Genomic DNA, 21,638 nt, shown 5'->3' with positions numbered 1-21,638 from the left:
ATCACCATCATCAAATGCAAATAGAGGATTTGGTTTTCACTTCTGGGACCCTCGTAGTCACTCCAGCAGTTTTACACATTAAAGTGTGTTAAGAGTTTTTGGGGAGTACTACTGCATATGTGAAAACGAAAGTAGCATAAAGCCCTTTGGGGCTCCAGAGGTAGCACCCTGTAGTCTGTTAAATGTCTCCAGTGATGTCACTCAGTGGCTGTGTGTTATGCAGAGACCAGGTTTTAAAAGGGAAGAAGTATGAGCAGAATCATACAGTACACACATCAGACAGTCCAACAGTGTTATAGGAGTGCAATGCTAGATCAGTGGATTGCGTACCCATAATTCAACTTAACCACTGTGTAAAATTACTGGAGGCAATTTATCAGATTACATGCAGCTTCCTCTGGATCCTCAGAAGGCTTTATACTATTTTTTTTTTTACAAGCAGTAGTACTGATCTGTAAACATACTATATTTAAAATGGTGGAATTACCCTTTAGATATGACTTTGTCCACTTCACTACAATTTGCAATTCCTGTGACCATTCAACTCTCCCTTCTCCATTCCTTCACACTCTATCAGCCCTTTGCCCTTTTGTCTTCAGGCCACTACAGTTCACTTCACACACTCCAGTCTCACACTGCCTCCCCGGATGAGGACAGAAAATTAACCTTATAGATCCTGAAAGATGTTTTTTTTTTTTATCTGGTGTCCACGAGTCATTATCTTGTTTATCCACAAGAGAAAAAAAAATGTGTCTGTCAGGACAATGGGGGCTCTGGCATCACTGTATTCTCAAAAACTCACAACTCTCAAATGTGCAACTTCAATTTATTCTTTATTCCACCAGTCAATCAAAAGGTGTATCGATAAATAATAATAGGGATGTTTCCATAACAAAACGTGGAGGAAAAGCACACACACCTATCCTGATGAAGTGCTTGCATGTCTTATATGGACTCGTGTTAGGCCGTGGTCTGGCTGCATGTTTATTGCCTTCATCTGTAAGTATATGTGAGCGTAAATGCCCATCAGGTCACTGTTATTATTCTGTGAGAAAGTGTTTGCCCAAACATTAGTGTTTATAACTTTAAATAAATGCATTGCCCTTATAGATATGCAGAATTACCATTATCTTTTTTTCCCTATTCAAGTAATACACATTTACTGAATTTTGAAAACACTGGTTAATTAAAATGCAAATCAACAACTGTTATGCAAATGTTCTTTAGAGAGTGTAACAAGACTGCAACAGTAACTCCTGTATTTCTCTGCTAAATGGTGTTCCTTTGTTGTCTCCCACCGAGGAAGACAGTTATTTGAAATTTCAGGCACTTACATTGAAGTTTTTCTTTGTTGTGAAAATTCAAACTGTGCATAAACTCAGGTGTGTGGGAATGTACTTAATGAGCCTTTAACATTAGCATAACAAAGCACATGGATCCCTTATTTCAGTGCATTCTGTTGTGCCTATGACTGTTTCTAATGATGTATGAAATCACGGAATGTAACAAAGACTATTATTGTGGAATAGATTGGCTATTAATATAAAACAAGTGAAGCGGTCTGCCTCCAGAGACAAATATCATTTGTGCTGATAATCCAGCTTTTTGCATTAGACATAAGGTCAGACATACACCCGACTTTTTTTTTTTCTTTTTTGCAATGTTAAGCTGATTTATTTCTAAATGGAAAGGTCATGAACAGCATCACAGTATCTCCCCTTCAGTTTATTACACTGTAGCCAAATTATAATTGCAAATGAGAATGAATGTCTCCACGAGGTTGACATTTCTCAAATCCAAACTCCAAGGTGAGGACCACCAGGGGCAACTGAGGCGCAGTCACAAGTTGATACATATGTTCCATTGTCTGAAACCAGCTATCTGAATGATTGTGATTGAAGTCAACGTTCTTTTCTCCCTCCTGTCCTTTCTTCCATCTTCTTCCCTCTCTCCCTGTCTCTTTCTATTCACATCCACACCCTTACTCGTGCAGAACGACTACCGCAAGCTCTCCATGCAGTGTAAGGACTTTGTGGTGGGTGTGCTGGACCTTTGTCGGAACACAGAGGAAGTGGAGGCCATACTGAACGGTGACGTGGACCTGTGCCCTCCGAGCCCCTACAACCGACCCTGCCTCAGCCGCGTCAAACTGGCCATCAAGTATGAAGTCAAGAAGGTGAGACATTTTGTTCACATTCAATGAAACTACACATGTAAAGTCTAAAATCGTGTTGCAAGAATCCAGTCCTCCAGGACCATCAACAACCACTATGATGTAACCATGGATTATTTGTTCATGCTTTGGTAATTTCCTCCAAAGCCAAAGACATTTTATAACTCTTTCACATGCTGAGTAGTACTCCCTTTAATAAGTAAACCTGATGTTGATGTGTAAAAATGGCATAGTGGCCCTTTATGATCAGGAGGGAGTAGATGATGGCCGTAGGATTTTAAAAGCACTGACCAATAACCTGTTTTGTGGTTCTGATATGAGGCGTGGTTGGAGGATCTACACATCCACCCTGCCAAGAATCCCTGAGCAAGACACTTAATCCCTGCCAGGTACTTTAGATGATGGTCAAATGAAGAACATATTAAAACATATTAAAAACATTGCAACCACATCCTGTTCTCTTTAGGATTATTTGGTTTATTGGGTTCATTATAATCTGTGGGTGCTCTTAATTATAACTTTAACTTGAGCACATTATTAAATGTTGGCTCTAATTATTTCCTCAAAAGTCAATTAAATACAATGCATGCCGTAATCTAATAATACATTTTGGGGAGGATTACATGTGTTTTATTGCAGTGTTTAAACGTTTACTTTTTGTAAGCTAGTGTCTTTTAGACATTTTATGCACATGCACGCACAGTATGTGTTATTTTCATGCGTGTGGCCTCTGAGGGACCTCTGTAAACAGCAAACTGGCCTGTATGTCAGAGAGCTAATCCCTGCTGAGCAGAGGTGTTCTTACAAAATGTCAAACCAAATTCTTTTTTCCCGATTTCTCCCTACAACACTCGCTCTTTTTCTCACTCATCTCTGTTTGACCTTCATGAGCTAGATATTTACTCTAAACAGGTATATCCCAGGTGTGTGTTCCTGTGTGTGTGTGTGTGAGTGTGTGTTTTCATGTGTGTGGGTTGGGGGCTACACAGCCTTTTCGAGCTGTGTTTTTATCCTGTACAAGAGAGCGTGACCAATACACAGAGAGCTAATTATACAGGAGGCAAGCCAGAGGAGAGGAGGGGCAGATCGCCATGGAAACCAGGTGGAGACTGACTTCATGTTGATATGTTGATGTACTCAGGCAGGGTTCATGTCATGGGTCAGTGGGTTTATAGACCGGTCACTGGGCATCACTGGAAAACTACACTGTTAACCACGATTTGGTGTGCAGTGTTTATGGTTTCCCTCTGAATGCAGAAATGATTGATTGGGTGCACATTATCACATCATGTGTATGCCTTTTGATTGGTGGATGGGAGCAGAGGATGTCGATCGTCAGCTTAGATAAATGCTTCCTTTTATGCAACGACCATGAAGGGTCGGTGATGGGTGGGGGAAAAAATTGATAAAGGGAGAAAACAAAGGGAAAATGAAGAGAGACCAGGTTTGACCAGAGCAAACCTGTTGCCCAGATCTTAGATATGATTGATAAACAATACGCAGACTCAGAGTTTGATTGTTACACTGGTCGACCTCCTACTGAACATCGATCGCTCTGTCGTCCACATCCTTCCTCCAGCTGGAACAAAAACATCTATCCTTTCCTTCCTTAGCAGAGCAGCGGAGGCTTTCATTTATCACGTCCTGTCATGGAGTGAAGTCGTCAGTAGATCCTGAAATACCAGACCGAGCCTTATTTAATAAAGCAAACATGTTTAAGTAGCGAATACAAACACTCAGTGCTTCTCATTCGCTGCCTGCTCTCTTTTGCGTACTGTATGTTAAATGGATTTTTCCCAACCTGCTGTTGATATTTTTTCATTCTAAATGAAGTCAAGTGGCAACCGTGAGTACAAACATGTTGTGAGTAATATACTTTGATTGTAATAAATACACAACAGATGTGAATATAAAAGCAGCCTGCACACTCAGCTGTGCATGAATATCTTTATTATTAACATAGAGAGGAGCCCCAGAAGACCACTTCATGAATATATAGTTAATCTTTTAACCATATTACTTTTATTGTCATTGTGGTGACGTAATTCAAAAGCACATGAAAGTACCTTGTACCTTTTCATGGTTAGTGTAATATTTTATTCAGCGATTGGCAGTGGTTCAATTCCCCTGGTCTGCATGTTGAAGTGTCCTTGGACAAGATACTGAACCCCAAACTGCTCTTGATTTGCTGGTCGGCACCTTGCATGGCAGCCACCGTCATCAGTGTATAAATGTATGTATGAAATACTGTAAGTTCCTTTGGACGAAAGCATCTGCCAAATGCCCTAAATGTAAATCTCTACAGAAATTTAGAGAGTACATTTAATCTGCTGCTTTTTGCATTAACATCCAAACAGGATGTTGGAGTGGGACATAAAGAATGCAGCGGTTGCTCAGATGCAAGTAGGACCATGAAAAAAACAATACTTCGAAGAAATAAACAATCCTGCTCTGTATAATAGAAGACAGAACAATCAACCATGTTATATAAAAAACACAAAAAACTGGATTTTCAGAGGAAAACAACAAAAAAACTGCATCATGTTCCAACTTGTACAGCTCTGCTGAAACAACCACTGGTGTAATTTGTTTACACTGTCCCTGGAGTGTTGTTTCCTCGGGTAAATCCAGTGGTGGTAGAAGTATGAGATCATTACCGAGATGTAGCAATACAAATACAAATGTACCTCCAAAGCAGCAAATTCTGAAGTATGAAACATAAATGCACTATTGCAGAATGACCCCGTTCAGAATGTCTCATATAAACTCTATATTATTGGATCATTATTAGTGAAGCATGAGCCTGTTAAGAGCATTAAATGTTTGTGTGTACAAAGGCTCCAGGATAGTTTGTGAGATCAGATTGTTATTCTCAGTATGTTGTTTATCCACAGGGTTTGTTTTTCTTCTTTTTTTTTTTACAAAATATTGAACCCGAGATAACTACGCCCGCTTCCAGCTTGTTAAATAATCCTACCTCTTCCTGTTTGTGACCACGGGGCCATTTCAGTGTAGCTGCCAGAGATGCAGCTTCACGTTGTTTTCTCAATATTCTGCTAAAGACATTACACACCCCTGAAAGGATCTGTAAAATATTCTGAGCGAATTAGTATTGCTTCTCTGTGAATGTCCTCACTGATGCTGTTATGGCTGTTCCTCTCTCTACTCTCTCTCCTTCTTTCTTTCTCCTTTCTCATCTTTCTTGCCCCATGTACCCATCGCCTTGCCCTTCATTCTGCATTGATTTTTATGTCTCTTTCTGTCTGTCTCTCCAGTTTGTTGCTCATCCCAACTGCCAGCAGCAGCTGCTGACTATCTGGTACGAGAACCTGCCTGGTCTGAGGCAGCAGTCCGTTGGGGTGAAGTGCTGGACAGTGCTGGGGGTCGCCGTAGGTCTGCCTTTCCTGGCTATCGCCTACTGGATAATGCCATGTAGCAAGGTATGAATCACACATGTGCACAGGGAGTCTAAGAACAGATGGTGTAGGTGGCTATATAGACCAAAATGTACTTGACTTGACATGGATACAAGCAGAAGACAGCAACTCCCCCAGGAGGTAGTTAAAACAATCGCATACGGTTCCCTCCTTAGTTACCATTCAGAGCTTATATCGTCTGAGCTTACTTCATCGGTGGCCTCAATTACATCTCCATGTCCAGCTTTCGTCAAAACCCTCCAGTTTCAAAGGAAATGATGCCATATGTGACACCCAGGTGCTGCACCAGTATGTCACTCTGACAGTAGGCAAAGATAAACCTTTTCATCTCTGTGTGTCATAGTAAGATTTTAAGTAATGTGCTATGATGATACAAAAAGACAAAACTTTATCGGCTACTCATAATAAAAGTCTAAAACAAAGTGAATTAACAGTTTTACATTCCAAAGGTCTGTAACTTTGAAGAGAAAAGCCTTTTAAAAAGTTTAAATGTTTTTTAGAATATCTTTTACATTTACAAACTAGAGGACCGAGTTTAATGCTAAAGTCCTGAGTCGCTTAAGAACCAAGGTAAGCATTTAAAGGGTTAGGTGGACCTGTTGCTGTTTATGTACTATGACTTCTAATAGGGATGCTCTTATGCTTTAGCACGTTTTTCCACAACATGCTGTGTATATGCCTGTGGCAATAATAATGAAAGTCAATTGCAAGTGAGCAAACCTTGGCAGCTAAACAACTCATTATACATCAAAAAATGATTGTATGGATTTAAACCCGAACACTCTAAGTGCAGATGTGAATTGGGGTTAATGCTTGCATGCTAACAGTCCCATTCCAATCCTTTTACAGCGTCTATGAACATGCTACCAGTAGCCATTCTAGCATAGCTTTATGCTCAAGTCATATTCCATCCAAACTCTACCATCTGTATGAGTCAAAGACACATTCTGTACAGGTGGCTTGTTGTTTTGTACCCAGATGTAATGCTAATCCATCCAGTAGTTAGAGTAGATATTTAAGTCTAGACCAAAGTGTTAGCGGGTCAAAACAACAAAGACTAGCGTGGCACACACTACAGATCTGCGACTTAAAGAGAGCCATATAATCACCATTTGATTATGTGGCCCTACAGCCACATTTTGTTAATGCTCCATCAGGGAAATTATAATCTTTAAAATGACACAATATAAGAGAGGCCACACACACACATATACTCATACAGAGACTGTGTGCAGATCTGCTCATCAACCTGGATAATCCTCTACCTCGTCACCAAGTGCTGTGTGTGACTGTGTGTGTCTGTGTGCGCACACTGTGGTGGATTTAGAAACAGTATGGAGGACTACTGAGTGGTGTGTGTCAGGTGCGACTGTTGAATTTGTCATTTTGTAAGCTAATCACGAGAAAGCAGCTGATCTTAAGTGTGCGAGGGAGAACGGGGAGCAGTAACACTGAGAGCATCTCCACCATCCCATGCCACGCACATCCATGCACACATATGCACATGCATACATGTGCATGGATGTGTGATTACACTTGATTAAAATGATAAGCCTGTGTGCAACAGTCTGTCATTTTGTGATGCAGCTGAGAGAGCAGAATGATAGCAACGTGGAGAAATGAGGAATAAATATAAGTTTCAAAGCACCTTAAAACTGTGTATTGTTATTAGCAGTAGTAGAAGTAGTATCATTATTAAAGACCAGCGCATGACTGAAAATACTGAAAATAGGCATTTAGGATGATGAACAGGCCCAACTTCAGACAGTGGAATAACAATTTAATCAAACTAACAAACGAGAGACAAAATTAATGTTTATTCATGCTCTAATAACAATGTGACAGAAGCTCAACAGAGACACAAAGGTATATTAAATTATTCTGATAATGAAATAGATAGAGACACGATGACGGACACAGAGAGAATGCTTTGATGTGTTTTGGTTGACTGTGTGCAGTGTGTCCCCCCCACACCTGCCGTTAATCATGCAATTTTCATCTGCTCATCCCATCAATTGCTCATCTCTTACAGCTCATAATATTCTCCCATTTTTACGCCACAGCAACAAGCCATTATCAGAGGCCCGAACCATATTACATTTCATATCAGCAGGGGAGATGAAGAAGATATTGGTATTTTTTGTTGTTCAAAAACAAATAGTAAGCCATCAAAGAGATAGGCTTTGAGGGTTGGTGAGAAACAGATGCGTATTTGATACTGAATGTTTCTCATTGATTAAAAAAGGTGACAAGCGATGAATACATGCTGGGAGATGGGACACATATTGGTCGGATCTCACTGGGGTAGCTGATTTCTGTCACTCTTTCCTGTGGGACAGAAAAGAGATGAAACATAGAATAAGAGAAAAGAACAAGGGACTGGTAAAAATAAAATAAAAAAGTGTTGCCTGGGATTGGCCGGCAGGTTCCTCTCCTTCTAGACAAAGCTTCGTGCTTACATCAAGGAAAAAGTCAATAATCTCAATATTACATTAGATATAAACTGCACAGCTGCTTACCTGGAAGAGTCAACTTGTAGCATTTTATTATTAATGGACAATTATATTGATTCAGTCAGTGACTAGAAATAGGCTAATTAGACCTCTAGTCAGGGTGAAATTTAATGGATGCTGGAAATTAAATGAAGAAAGAAAAGAGTAAACAAGAAAATAAGAGAAAGAAAAGGGAAACAAAATAAGAAAAGAAAGGGCAATCCAATTAAAAAAAGAAGGAAACAAAGAATGAAATGAGGGAAACAATTACAGTCATGAGGAAACAAGGGAAGAAAGATCTGAAATAATGAAAGAATTAAGGGAAGGAAGGAAAGGAAACATAAGATGGAAACTAGCAGTCAAGAAGAGGAGGAAGGAAGGAAAGGACTAAGTAAAGGAAATTGAAAGAAAAAAGAATGAATAGGAGAAGGAACAATATTAAGTAAGGAAACAAGTAAAGAAACAAAGAAAGAAAGAGAATATGAAAAAGAAAGGAAAGATTGAAATAATGAAATTAAACAAGGACACAAGAAAGGGGTACAAAAGTAAAACCAGAGTGACAGGAAAAATGGGATGGACCCCACTGTTTATGGGTTGTGATTATTTTATTCACATCTTGAGTTTTCCTTCGCTACCTCCTGTGTGCTTCCTCTGTCCTTCTCTTGGTCTTTTCTTCTCTAGTCTCTTGGGGTATTCAAACCGAGGTCACTATGAGAAAAAAAAGTCCAGTCGATATTGATACACACAGGAGAGGCTCACAATTCATTTATCATTAATGCAATGACATCATTGAATAGTCCTGCAGTATATTAACCCTTGTCGTTAAGGATTCAAACCTAAAAGTGATTAAACTTGGTAAGAAAAGCAAAAGGTTTATGGATCTGAGCTGTAATTCTGTGTGATTGGAAGTCAGATCGAATCACCATTTAGATAATCTATGTTTGTTAATAAGATGGCGTATCTGTGTGTGAGGATAACGAGAAAAGAGACTCAAAAGTGACACATTTTCAGGAGTGGACATGAAATATAATCCACAGTATGCGCACAGTGTACGTCAGGCCTGATTCTCCCAGGTGAAAAGATGTTAGGGAATAATAAAGGACACAGTGGCTCCATTCTGGCCTGGTGAGATTCCCATTTTCACACCAAACCTCTTTTATTCAGTCCGCATGCGTCTGCTGCCGGCAGCCAACATTTCGAGAAGATCAGCTCTCGTCACCATCACAATGATAAAAAAGAAACCTGTGGGGTTTGCAGTCGTCACACCGCTGCAGGCCTGATCTCGGAAGACCATCTCATTTAAACTGCGGGTGGAATGGATCAGCCTTATCAGCGGCGCAGATGGGGTAAATGGAGGAGGCAGAGTCATCTCAGTGGCAGGAGGAGGTTTGGAGGAGGGTTTGCAGGGTTAAGATTCACCAAACAACCTCTTCCCACAGGGGATAGTAGTGTGTGTGGCATGGGGACAGCTACTGAATCTGATGTGTTAGTGTGCATGCAGAGAGTAGAGCTATCCTGTAGGTAGTTAATATTGAACACAGCAGGCTTAGAGAGTGGCAAATGTTGGGATCTCAATGACGTCTGTACGGGGTTTGAAGTATGTGTGTATGCGTTTCTATGTGTGTGTGTGTGTGTGTGTGTGTGTGTGTACGTGTGTGTGTGTGTGTCTTGGCATATTTTTGTGCAATTATAAAAAGGTCCCTCTGTGCGGCAGCGTGTTTAACGCTCCTTGTGCAGCACCACCTCGCGTCACGTTCTCCCCATATGGTTCAGTTCCACAAACTCTGCTGATTGTTTGGCATCGAGTTACTCTAGCATTATGTTGCTGCGAGAGTGATCGGTGGTTAAGCACATCCATGAATTACAACAGATGCTGTTTTCCCGCTATGATGGTTGTGTAGTGGTGCTTTACAGATTTTGATCTCCTGAGGGGCGAAATCTCAGAAACTCTGCAAAAAGCATGAACACAGTTATCTCTGAAATAAAAACAGATGTTTTGTTTGGCTGCTCTTTTACACTTGTGTATAGTCATTTCTGTAACTGATCGAGTAAATTACGAGTCTAACATGTATCTTCAGCCTGATTCCCCCGCACAAAAACTGATTTTGCAAGCTTGTGCTTTAAGGAGACTTGTTATTGTACATAGAGCAGCGGTCCAGATATACATTTGAATACAAATGATGCTCTGTGTCAACAAATATTCAAATAGAAAACTCTTTGTCAGCAAATCAACTTTGTAAAATTATCTTTTGACCTCCAGATTGGTCAGATCCTACGAAGCCCGTTCATGAAGTTTGTGGCTCACGCCGTCTCCTTCACCATCTTCCTGGGTCTGCTGGTTATCAACGCCTCCGACCGCTTTGAGGGTGTCAAGAACCTGCCCAACGAGACCATCACGGACCACCCGCGACAGGTGTTCAGAGTCAAAACCACCCAGTTCTCCTGGACAGAGATGTTGATCATGAAGTGGGTGTTGGGTGAGTCGCCTTGCCACACACACGGTGCACACACACTGTGACGGTGTTTAAGATTCTGCACAGTTACAGCCCATTAAAAAGCAAATAGATGTGAGATATTCGCTGTCAAGGCAGATTCTCCATCACGATAAGGAATAACCTTGATATGGCATAGAAGAGAGTTGAGACAGGACATTTCCTGGAGGGTTTTTCTTTTAACATTTTCATTTTTAAATCAGTGTTGATGTACTCTTTCAGTGTGCAGAAGATTTATGTAGATTTTTTCCCACCAAGGTTTTAAACAGTTTTTGATGCTAACCCAAAGGAGTTTTTCTACAACACAACACCTTCTGCACAAATTGATAAAAAGTAAAAGAGTCTGTGACCCTTCTTGCACAGCTTTGATATGAGGGAGAATTAAAAATTAACACAGCACCATACTAACTGAGTGGATGAAAGCCAATGTTTTGGCAATACAACAGTCTGTTCTCTTTTATCCTCCAAAGATCAAATACAAGTTTCCTAGGTGGATGCAGCACAGCTCAGACTTGCAACAGTGGCCATACTGCGTCCTTAAGATAAACCTGAGGCGAAATTTGGAGGTTGACTTGAGATGTGGTGCTGAATTAACGAAAGAGGGAGGGATGAAGACAAAAGGGAGAAGATGGGTGAAAGTAAAGGGAAGGATGGAGCATACAAGAAGGCAGGCCTGAAGAAACAGGGAGACACACGAGATGTACAGACAGACAGAGACAAACACAACAGATAAATAGCCTATGGGCAATATCTGTCAGACCTCAGCTGCTTCCCATCTGCTGATGTTCTTCCTTTCATCTACACACACGCCCATGTAATAACATTATGTGAGTGGTTTGTGTATGTTGGTGCACATGGTTCTGTTTTTATCTGTTTACGTGTAATGGCACCATTCTTTTCCCATCCGCGGTCTTTTTTGGCAGCAGGTGCTTGTCTGTGTGTGTGTGTGTGTGTGTGTGTGTGTGTGTGTGTGTGTGTGTGTGTGTGTGTGTGTGTGTGTGTGTGCGTGCGTGCGTGCGTGCGTGAGTGCGTGTGTATGAGCAGTGATTGGTGGCTTAGGTAGAGCAGGGTAATTGTAATTCCAGCAGCATGTTTTGAAGGCTCAGTAATTGTTATAGAGATGGTACTGATCAGAGGGCTTTTTTCAGTAAACAATTTTCTCCTTGTTTTGGCTCCAAATAGAGAATGACATAGTCGTTGTGTTGGAGGAATTAGTTGTGTGTGCACCCGAGCTATAAGTAGGGTTGTTGGAGTGGTTTTGTTTGAATTATAAGCTTTGTTGTCAACATTTGTGTCGGTGCTTGTTGCTTTTGTGAGTGTGTCTGTGCAATATAACCTTGTTTATGATTGTGTTAGAGCCTGTCAGAGCCTCTTCAGCTCTCTTGCGTTTTCCATTTTTGTGCACGGTTACATTCATGTTTTCTATTCCTCAGGTATGATTTGGTCGGAATGTAAGGAGATCTGGAGTGACGGGCCCAGAGAGTACATCATGCACCTATGGAACGTTCTGGATTTTGGCATGTTGTCAATCTTTGTGGCGTCCTTCACGGCACGCTTCATGGCGTTCCTCAAGGCTACCAAAGCCCAGCAGTATGTGGACATGCACGTACCAGACGAAGACCTCAGCAATGCCTCGCTGCCTGACGAAGTCGCCTACTTCACTTATGGTAAGTAGTTACCATCTAGTTGATATTTGAAAATGTATTACACGATTAAGGTCTGGTACTGAAGTCAGTACTCTGAATTATGATGAGATTTAGAGTATAGAGAAAAAGAGAGAGAGAGCGAGACGCCAGCCCTGGAACAAGTCACAGTGAATCAGGCCAACACACGCTGCAGTATTTGTAATGCTTTAAGAAACACCTGCTCAAAAACAAAATATGAAAGCTGAAGAGGGCACCGTGTTTGATTTGATGTTTGATCCAGGTTCTATGCAGTAGCCACTGCTGATGTAATTGTTAGCACGCCTGCAGCCATTACTGCACTCATTAATGAAGAGTGAAACCCCCTCATGAACAGTGAAGCTTTAAGTGTGGTATCGATAAGTTCATTGACATCTTCAGGTCATTAATTTGCTAGTTGTTTTGGGTTGTAGATGGAGATAACTGGTCCTTTTCCAATGTTGATTGATGTTATTCTAGCATTTTAATAGCATTAGCCAAAACTCAGCTACTGGCTGCAACCGAAAATGCTCACCATTAGTTTGGTTGCATAATTTTACAGGCAAATACTAAAGTATACCGCTGTAGTGACAACAACAACATGACCGACAAAGCTGGTGCTTCTTCTTCTACTTTGGCTAAGGCTGAATCGACGTTGCAGTGGCATATTGCTCCCCTCTATTGTCACAGTACTAGTGCTAACGTTCCTTTTGACAGTTATCTCTATTTTTCTATTAACTCTTTATTTTAGTCAATGTATCTAGGTTGGGTTAAGTGCACAGAGTAAAAACTGTTTATCCAGCTGCTTTCAGGTCCCCTTTTGGCATACACTTTGGCAACACACAAAGTTTCACTGCTGCGTCTCGTTGGCTCGTTTGTCATAAGCTTAATCTCTTTCCCGTCAGGATTTTAAATGTGCATGCAGTGCCAGGCAGCCAGAGTTAGATAGGTTACCTTGAGGCAAACGATCATGGGAGTAAAAAAAATTAGCATTAGTATTCCAGTAGTTTAAAGATGTTTTTTCATGAATAAAAAAAAAATCATTCAATCATTAGTGAATTATTTTAACAGTATTTGTGTAGGAAGGATTCTGTCCCAAGTCTAAAATACGAATGTAAGTGATGTTTGCATTTGATTAGGTTTTCAAGATTGTTCTGTCATTTCTCCAGTGTTGTTGCACTCCATTTCCCAAAGATTACAAATGTGACAGTCTTTCTCTTTGTTTTCCGAGCCATTGTGACTATTTCTATTCGTGATAACTGTTCTTATCCACTAATCTTCAGTCTTGAAAACACTCACTTAGTCTGAAAAAAAACTCACTTCTCATCTACCAGCACAATGTTTCCAAAAAAACAGGCCCGTTTGACACCATATAATAGATTGTAAAGGCTTTAATGAGGTACTTGAATCACTGTTGTGCTACATCAGTCACTGAGAAGGAATAACAAATCAGATGAGTGTTTTGTGCAACAATGTAATGAAAAACTAAAACCTTGAGCTGCAGCACTGGAAGATGGAAGTTTATTCATCGTTTAGATAGAAATGTAATTGTTGCATATTTATTCTGACCCTCAGCTTGATGGCAACACGCCAAATTCAATGATTTCACATGCACACACTTAAACACATCCACAGGTTTGAATGATATTCTCACAATTACAAGTAAGCATAGATATAGATATATATACTACACAAGCAGACATGAACTCCACCGCTGAGCACAGTCAGTAAAGATCACAATATATTAAAGCTCAGAATACTAAGAGGAAAATTTAGATTCAAAGCCCACCTCAGAAAGTCATTAATAACCAAGGCAGGTATTAATAATTGTCCCTGAGTTATTTTAAAAGAGAGAGTGAGAATTTTAAACAAGTCTATAAAACCTGTAACAAATCGTGTACGTTTTGCTTCACTTCCACAACAAAAACTCCTCTACAACATGTTGAAACACTGCTGCGGGCTACATGTTACTGGACTGTACACTTCACAATGGCCTACTAAGGGAACCTTCATCAGTGCTGTCATCTGGTGGACTGACTCTGTCATGACATGTCAGTGAAGTGATGAAGGTGTATATTGCTACAGTGTCTGTTCATATAAGCTGTTCTCTGTAGCTTCACTTTAAAGACGTGCACCTACTTTCCTAGACTTTCACAGTTTATCGGCAATCTTCAAATTAAGTCTTTCATTCTTTTACTACATTTTTATCTGTTTTTGGTCTTTGTGTTACTTCATCAATCTCTTTTGTATCTCATTCCTCCATCTAGCTCAATTTTCCTTTCTATCTAACCTTGTCTTTCTTGGTGCCCCTCCTTTACGTTCCCTCTCTCTCTCTCTCTCTCTCTCTCTCTCTCTCTCTCTCTCTTTCTGTCTCTCTATGTCCTTACTTCTCCTTGGACACACTATCCCTTCATCCCTTCTCTTTGCAATGGCTCCCTCACATCTCTCCCCATCCTCACATAATCCATCTACTTACTGCGTCTTCTCCTCCATCGGTGTTCCTAAAAGCCAAGATTATGTTCTTTAGGGACATCTCTTTCAAACACTTAGATCCTTCTTTAACCAACAGTCTTTTCTGCACATAACCAGAAAAAAAAAAATAAAAGTGTGTAACATTGAGCTGAAGGTATGCAGAATTTTATAAATAGGATATTATGGCACAGTAAAAAAAAAGAACTGCGATCAAGTGTTTCAATTTGATATCATAAAACTATTAAAATTTATCCTAAATCCACAGATAAAGCTGATGATTACAATGGTTATTATTGTCCTTTCATCATTCATTTTACAGCTATGCTTGCTTACCTGATGTACCAGATTTTATTTAGTGTGAAAATGTCTGCTGACCTAACTCCTGTTTTACTCAAACAATAACACAACCATCTCTGGTTTGACTCTGCAGGAGTTTATTGAAATGATACATCAACAGCTGTTACTCAGCCGCTACCATTTCTCTTTTTCCTCTTCTACAGCCAGGAACAAGTGGCGACCCTCCGACCCCCAGATCATCTCGGAGGGCCTGTACGCCATCGCCGTGGTGCTGAGCTTCTCACGCATTGCCTACATCCTGCCGGCCAATGAGAGCTTTGGCCCCCTGCAGATCTCACTGGGGCGCACGGTCAAAGACATCTTCAAGTTTATGGTCATCTTCATCATGGTGTTTGTGGCCTTCATGATCGGCATGTTCAACCTGTACTCATACTACCTGGGAGCCAAGTACAATCCTGCCTTCACCACGTGAGTTCCTCCTGCTGTCGGAGTGATTTGGTAAATGTGTGTGACTGTGTGATTAGGTGGTGGTTGTGTGCCCTTTGAAAAGAGGTCGATCACAATGTAGCTGCGTGACGGCTCTACTCTGGTCATTTCCTACAAGAATTGACTGCAAAGAAGGAAAAAGAATTCATGTCAAAAGTATCTGATTTGGCCCGCGTTTTGCTATAATTGCCAGACAAAGCCAAGGAACAAGGAAATCCCAGGACAATATTAACCGTCATATATCCTCCTGATGAGACTATGCTGGGTTCATTAAATCCATGGTTCTTTATCAGTGGCGCAGATCGAACTTTAATCTTCCCTGAGGTATAATGCAAGCAATCGGTCTATTTTGTTGAATTTAATAAGAAGAATAGTGAAGGGGATGGCTCGCTAACCAAAATCTATAACAAACACTGGTGAATTGTGGTTTTGTCTCACAGCTTTAACAAAGTTATGGGTATTCATTTGGGCTTTTCCCCGGCACCATTTTATTGTTCACTGTGTTGTAGAAGAGAGATCAACTCTGCTGTGTCTCTCCTAGCGCAACTATGTTGGACTAAAAATGAAAATGGAAGTGTCAATGAGAGATTTGCAGATTCTGTCTGAGCCGTGGGAAAAATGTATCAACATTGGTGTCCTTTAAATGTCTCATGTTTGACATCGACATTTAATTTTAGCTCAGTCTGGAGAAGCAGAGGAGATTTTGGAGATGTTTTGACAGCATCTCAAAACAGTCAAACCATTTGGTGAACTTTTTCTGAGGCATAAGAACTTTCCCTACACTGAAAAGAGACATTTTGGGGTTCATAATTTTATTTTGGGTTACTACTAGAATATGTTAACAATGCTTATACCATGGTCTGGGGGAATACTCGATTCTGATTGGCTGCAGGGTGTCCATTAACCCCTGATATATGGACACCTACTAAGTAGTTCCAGTCAAATTGACTGTTCACCGCTGTAAATTAATGCGCTAGCTGGCGTATCAAATCTGAATATGTTATTTCCAGCACTGAGTTCAGTCCGTCAGTCCTTCAGTGTCTTATCCTCTGAACACCACAGGGTGGCGACTGTAACACACCGGCTGCAGAAAGTTCACTTCCCTTCTAAATTTACTGATAGGCGAATAATCTCACATCCCGTTCACTGTTCAGCTCTCTGCCTCAGGCTGCCGTCACAGTAACGTTACACACGGCCGGTCATTTGTTCGTGAAAATCTTGCTATTGATTTGGGGACAATGACATGACTGGTTAGCGAGCTAATCGTGTTAGCTAGCATACTGTCAGATTATATTTACTGTTTGTCAACCGTGCGCAATTTTATTGACTTTGAATCTTGCTAGCATAGCGTTAGCTTTCTGGCTCATCGCTAAGCGGACTAGAATATCTCCCGTTGCCAAGTCGTATCTATGGTCCGTCCTATTTACTGGAGGAGTGAACAACGTCTCCGTTGCATAAGAACCTTATGGGAGGGTAATGATTGTTCCAGGTATTAGTCAAACCCTCAGGCGTTACCAGGGAAACTAAGTTCCGGCTTGTAAAAAACTTTATATTTTGACTGTAAAATGCAAGAAAATGTAAATTAATGGTCCGAATTTCTTTTCTTTGGCAAGTGACCATGGCATAAGCGGGATAATAACCTTCGAGGTGTCCATAAACAGGAGTTAATGGACTTCGCGGAGGCAACTTAGGCCTCCCGCGTCGTCCATTAACTCCTGTTTATGGACACCTCGTCGGGCATTATCCCTTACTTAATGCTCCAAAAACACATCAGTTTTGTCATTCTGTCCATAGCTGCAGCGCTGTATTCCTAGTCTGTCTGACCTGCTGTGTTTTAGCTCCTGTCTCTTTAAGCCCCCCCCCCCCCACCCCTCACAAATACCCAGTCTGCACTGATTGGTCAGCTCACACATGCAAGACCCTGCAGCACTGAAGACAACAGAGCAGTTGTGCTCAGTGGCGTTTTCTTGCAGAGGCCAAGGGAAGCCAGGCTTCCTCACTTTTTTCAGAATATAACCGTCATTTAATAAAAATACTTTTTTTAACAGTTTACGTAATCCTTCTGTGTTTTGTCTGTCGTCTCCTCCTCGTCTCTCTTCATTAATTATTGAGCGTTTCATAATGTGTAAAACAGCGCCCCTCTAAATGTTACGTGGTGAATGAGCGTTGAAAACATGGTACTGCACTCTGTTCTCTGTGAGGAGGCCAAGCTGAGCTGGCCTCCCTTCGTGAAAAAAAAAAAGAATGATTGACCAATCAGGTGAGGCGTTTGGCACGACACTGCTCCCCTGTGATTGGTCAGGACAGTGTTAAGGGAAGCCACAAACTCGTTGGCTTCAGGCCAATCAAATCACAGTACGTTAACGTCATTGAATGAAATGACGGAAGTTGTTGTTTTGTGTCAATACTTGGTAAGCTAGCAAAAATATTAAGCGCAAGTATGGAGGGTGGAGATTTGGAGTATTTAGTAAACAATAATTTTACTAAACTGCCTCTACAGCAGCAACTCAAATCCGAATTAAATCTGACGGCAGGCTAACACCAAAACTAGAGCTCCTTACTGAGATGAAGAAAAGTTTTCGGACTTTTAATGAGGAGAATTACGTCCGCACCGAGTGGCTAGCTGGTAGCGCCAAGCTTGGATTAACGAGGCTCTGGATTTGGCAAAAAGTCTGAGCACAAAGAAGCACAATGAGCAGGTGAAGAAAAAAACGGGATATTTTAATGAGACTCATCGTTGCAGCCCTGTACCTTGCGCGCCAAGAGCAAGCGTTCAGGGGTCACAGTGAGGCCACTGGCAGCGCAAACAGGGGCAATTTTGTGGAGTTGGTGCATGCTTTTGTGGAGTTTGACACCGAGGTCTTCAAACTGCTGCAGCGTATGCTCACGATTACGGCGACCAGCGCATCAGCAGAGCGCTCATTCTCCTTTCTAAAGAGGAACAAAACTGAGGAACACATGTGGACAGGACAGGCTTATAAACTTGACCAAGATATCCATTGACTCTGTTGTTGTGGAGGACCTAAAAGCCAGTGGGAAGTTATACGACATGGTCACGATCACTTTGCCACCATGAGAGACAGGAGGATGGACTTCCTCTACGAATAGGGTGAGGAAAACGCATTTATTTTTTCCATGCGCATCACAAAGATGTGACTATAGTCCGTATTGTGTCTTGCTTGCTTTGATTAAGCAGCATGTGAGTCCACTGAAGTTGTTGGTTATTGTTTTGTTTATGTGGAGAAAATGAGCACCACGAGGCCGGGCTGTCTGAATACATGCACATGTCAGGTGTGCTGTTTACAGCCACTGGTACTGGGTTGTTGTGTTGCTGTATAATGAACATTTACATTTATTATTATGTATATAAACTGAAAAGTGAAAAGCATTTGTGTATCTCACATAGAGCGTACAAGTCGTGTTTGACGTGGACGTAAAACTTAACGGCTTCTGATTGAGTGTGTGAATGAATTCGCATCTTTCCAATATCAAATGTGTGCTGTGCATTAAGTAGCTGGTTGTGCTTTTGGGAGGGTGGTTGCATATATTAATGAGACGTTTGTCAGGACTGTGTGTGTGTGCGTGTATGAGTGACTGACTGACTGAGGGACAGAGAGAGAGAGAGCACGTCGGTGCTCAAAGTGTCGGTCAGATAACAAGCGTGTGTAAGTCCTGGTAAAATGATGCTGGGCGCTCTAATAGTTCATCCGACTACATGAAATAGCAACATATAAATTGCAACATACGATTTTTTGACCCCACCCCCGTAAAACATACACAGCTTAGAGGTTATGTCTCACTTGGCTTCCTCGGAAATTTTCATCACGCCACGCCACTGGTTGTGCTAAGTCAATTCTTACATTTCAAAATAGCTGCGAGGCATCAATCATGCAAATGTGTGACATGGTGTTGTAGTGTGATGTCAGGAAGTCACAGAATTAAAGGCAGGAGTACTGATGAGGCGTTTCAGGAGCAGTGTTTTCTGTGGGAGAGAGGAGCTTCTGCTGGTGTAGACAAGAATGGATATAAAACACTGAAGGAAAAGAAAAAACTCTTTATAAAGCTCCAGGGTACCAAAGCAGGATTTAACAAACTCTCTTCCTAGACAGTTGTTCAGGCTTCAGCAGTGTGGTTAGAAAAAAAATCAGGTCAGACAATATATGATAATTGAAAATCATCCAACTGAAATTGCAAAGGCAATCATAACAACACTCACAGTACTCTAAATGCGTTTTACCTGCTTAAGTGCTGCATTTAACTACATTCTCATTCATTTCAAATGGTCAAGTGCACTTTTTAAATGATATGCAGATTGCACGTGAAGGCTGCAGTGCATAAAAAAACAGCCATACATTGCTTGGATATGTATTTGAATGTTACTCTCATAGACGTTCAAAGTCTATACATTTTACTTTGTAATCTCTACAGACATGTTGTGTTGTTATGCATCAACCTGCCTGTAAAGCAATCAACCTGTCCAACAAGTCCTGCAACACATCAATCTGAACAATCCGCTGCCTCCCCTCATTTTATCTTATCGGCGTGTCTGAGCGCTCATTCTTTCACACGACGGCAGATCTCTCACTGTCATTGTCTCATATTTGTAGGAAAGTTATCCATCTCTGGCCGCTGACAGAATCTCTCAGCAGGTCTGTTTATCATCATTCACGTCGAAATGAAAACTCTCTCTGCGGTCTCTCGCTGTCACATGTCATTATTCATTTTCTCAGAGGGCGACATCTGCAGATTTAAACAGATGACATTATGCCAGTTGTGCTCGATCCAATAGAGCAAAACATGCTTTACAAGTTGGTCTATGATAACTCTATCACACTCTGTTCTTTCACTTGCTAAACAGAGTAGTTTATTCAGTAATGAAAACGAAGAGAGTTTGATTATTTAGTTTGTTCAGCCATAAAAAAAAAATCACTCAAGGAAGTTAACATTTCTTCTCCAAAACTATATAATGAACCTTTAAAACTAATGTAACGGGCCTGCTTTGAAAATGTAGAGTAGAAAGTCATTTAAAGTACAGATATATGAAATGCCTGGACCAAAGAAGAAGTGACCTCAGTATATTTCTCAAGATGGCATCAGGTTAGAGCCAGGCTTTTGTTTTTTGTGGAGCACGATGGTTTATGTTCTTTGTGATAATTCACCTGAGAGGCTTTTGCACACATAAAAAGAGTGTGACTGTGAATTCTTCCCCTTAGTTAATTTTGCATCCCCAGACTTTCCAACCATGACAAACAACCACCAGGCATCAACATCTGTCTCCTCATCAGCACAGACCCTGCGCTGTCATCGTCTTTGCTGTCGCTGGTTGGGATTTCTCCCAGTAAACCACACGGTAGTTCAATGCACCACAGATCTTTTTCAGATTCTTCTTCTGGTCCATTAATTGGCTTCCATACATGCTTCCTCTCTGTAATAGAACCAAACTGAAGGATTAAATATGAAAAAGTTGGAGTGACCTGGCAGCGTTGACACCACTTTGTCATTTGGAGTTGTTTTGGCGAGTTGCACAGCGAGTCAGATTTAGTTTCGTTGGCAGACTTCATCGTGCAGGACCGCTTGTCCATCTGTCTGGCTGCCTGTTCTCCTTATCTGGTTTCACACCTGTCTGTGCACCTGCCTGCACTTGAGTCTATATGTCCACATGATGCACAGGCTTTACTCATGGTACTGTAGGTGTGTGACTGAGCTCAGCCTATTAACACAACTTTGTTTCAGATAGTAAGTCACATATTTACAGCTATTAAGGCACATATGAATATCTACTGTATGTTACAGCTGTGCAGCCCTAGTTGTTTAAATGCTCCAGATGTTTGACCGCCATTATCCTCTGGTATTGCCGTCACGTGTGAGGTATGTGACGCCTGGGAGCAATTTACAAGCTAATGACCCGCTGAGCCTTCACCTTGGATAGAATCACTGATGATAAAGGTGTGTGATTGGACTTCTAGTGTGAAGACTTGAGTTTCCCCGTGCAGACTTACCCTGCACCACTGTGCTGTGCATATACAGCAGCTCCTCAGCTGAGCCCCAGCGCAGAGAGGGTGTTAGAGGCTGTGAGTTCTGCTTGGCTGCCCACACGGAGCCAAAGATCCAGGCAACGTGATGAGCAG

At 41.2% G+C, this 21,638-nt stretch overlaps 1 protein-coding gene across 1 annotated transcript in view; it reads left to right on the top strand.

Moving 5' to 3' along the window:
* trpc7b (transient receptor potential cation channel, subfamily C, member 7b) overlaps positions 1-21,638 on the top strand; it is a 55,635-nt gene that overhangs the window by 14,262 nt on the left and 19,735 nt on the right. The window contains exons 3-7 of the mRNA XM_030397375.1: positions 1,994-2,176; positions 5,449-5,613; positions 10,363-10,579; positions 12,028-12,261; positions 15,228-15,492. Coding sequence (XP_030253235.1) covers positions 1,994-2,176; positions 5,449-5,613; positions 10,363-10,579; positions 12,028-12,261; positions 15,228-15,492 — 1,064 coding nt within the window. The remainder of the gene's footprint in view (positions 1-1,993; positions 2,177-5,448; positions 5,614-10,362; positions 10,580-12,027; positions 12,262-15,227; positions 15,493-21,638) is intronic.

Source organism: Sparus aurata, chromosome 18, assembly GCF_900880675.1.
Source record: "Sparus aurata chromosome 18, fSpaAur1.1, whole genome shotgun sequence".
Classification (NCBI taxonomy): domain Eukaryota; kingdom Metazoa; phylum Chordata; class Actinopteri; order Spariformes; family Sparidae; genus Sparus; species Sparus aurata.
The sequence above is the reverse complement of the archived record's forward strand: the minus strand, read 5'-3'. Positions and strand labels throughout refer to the sequence as shown.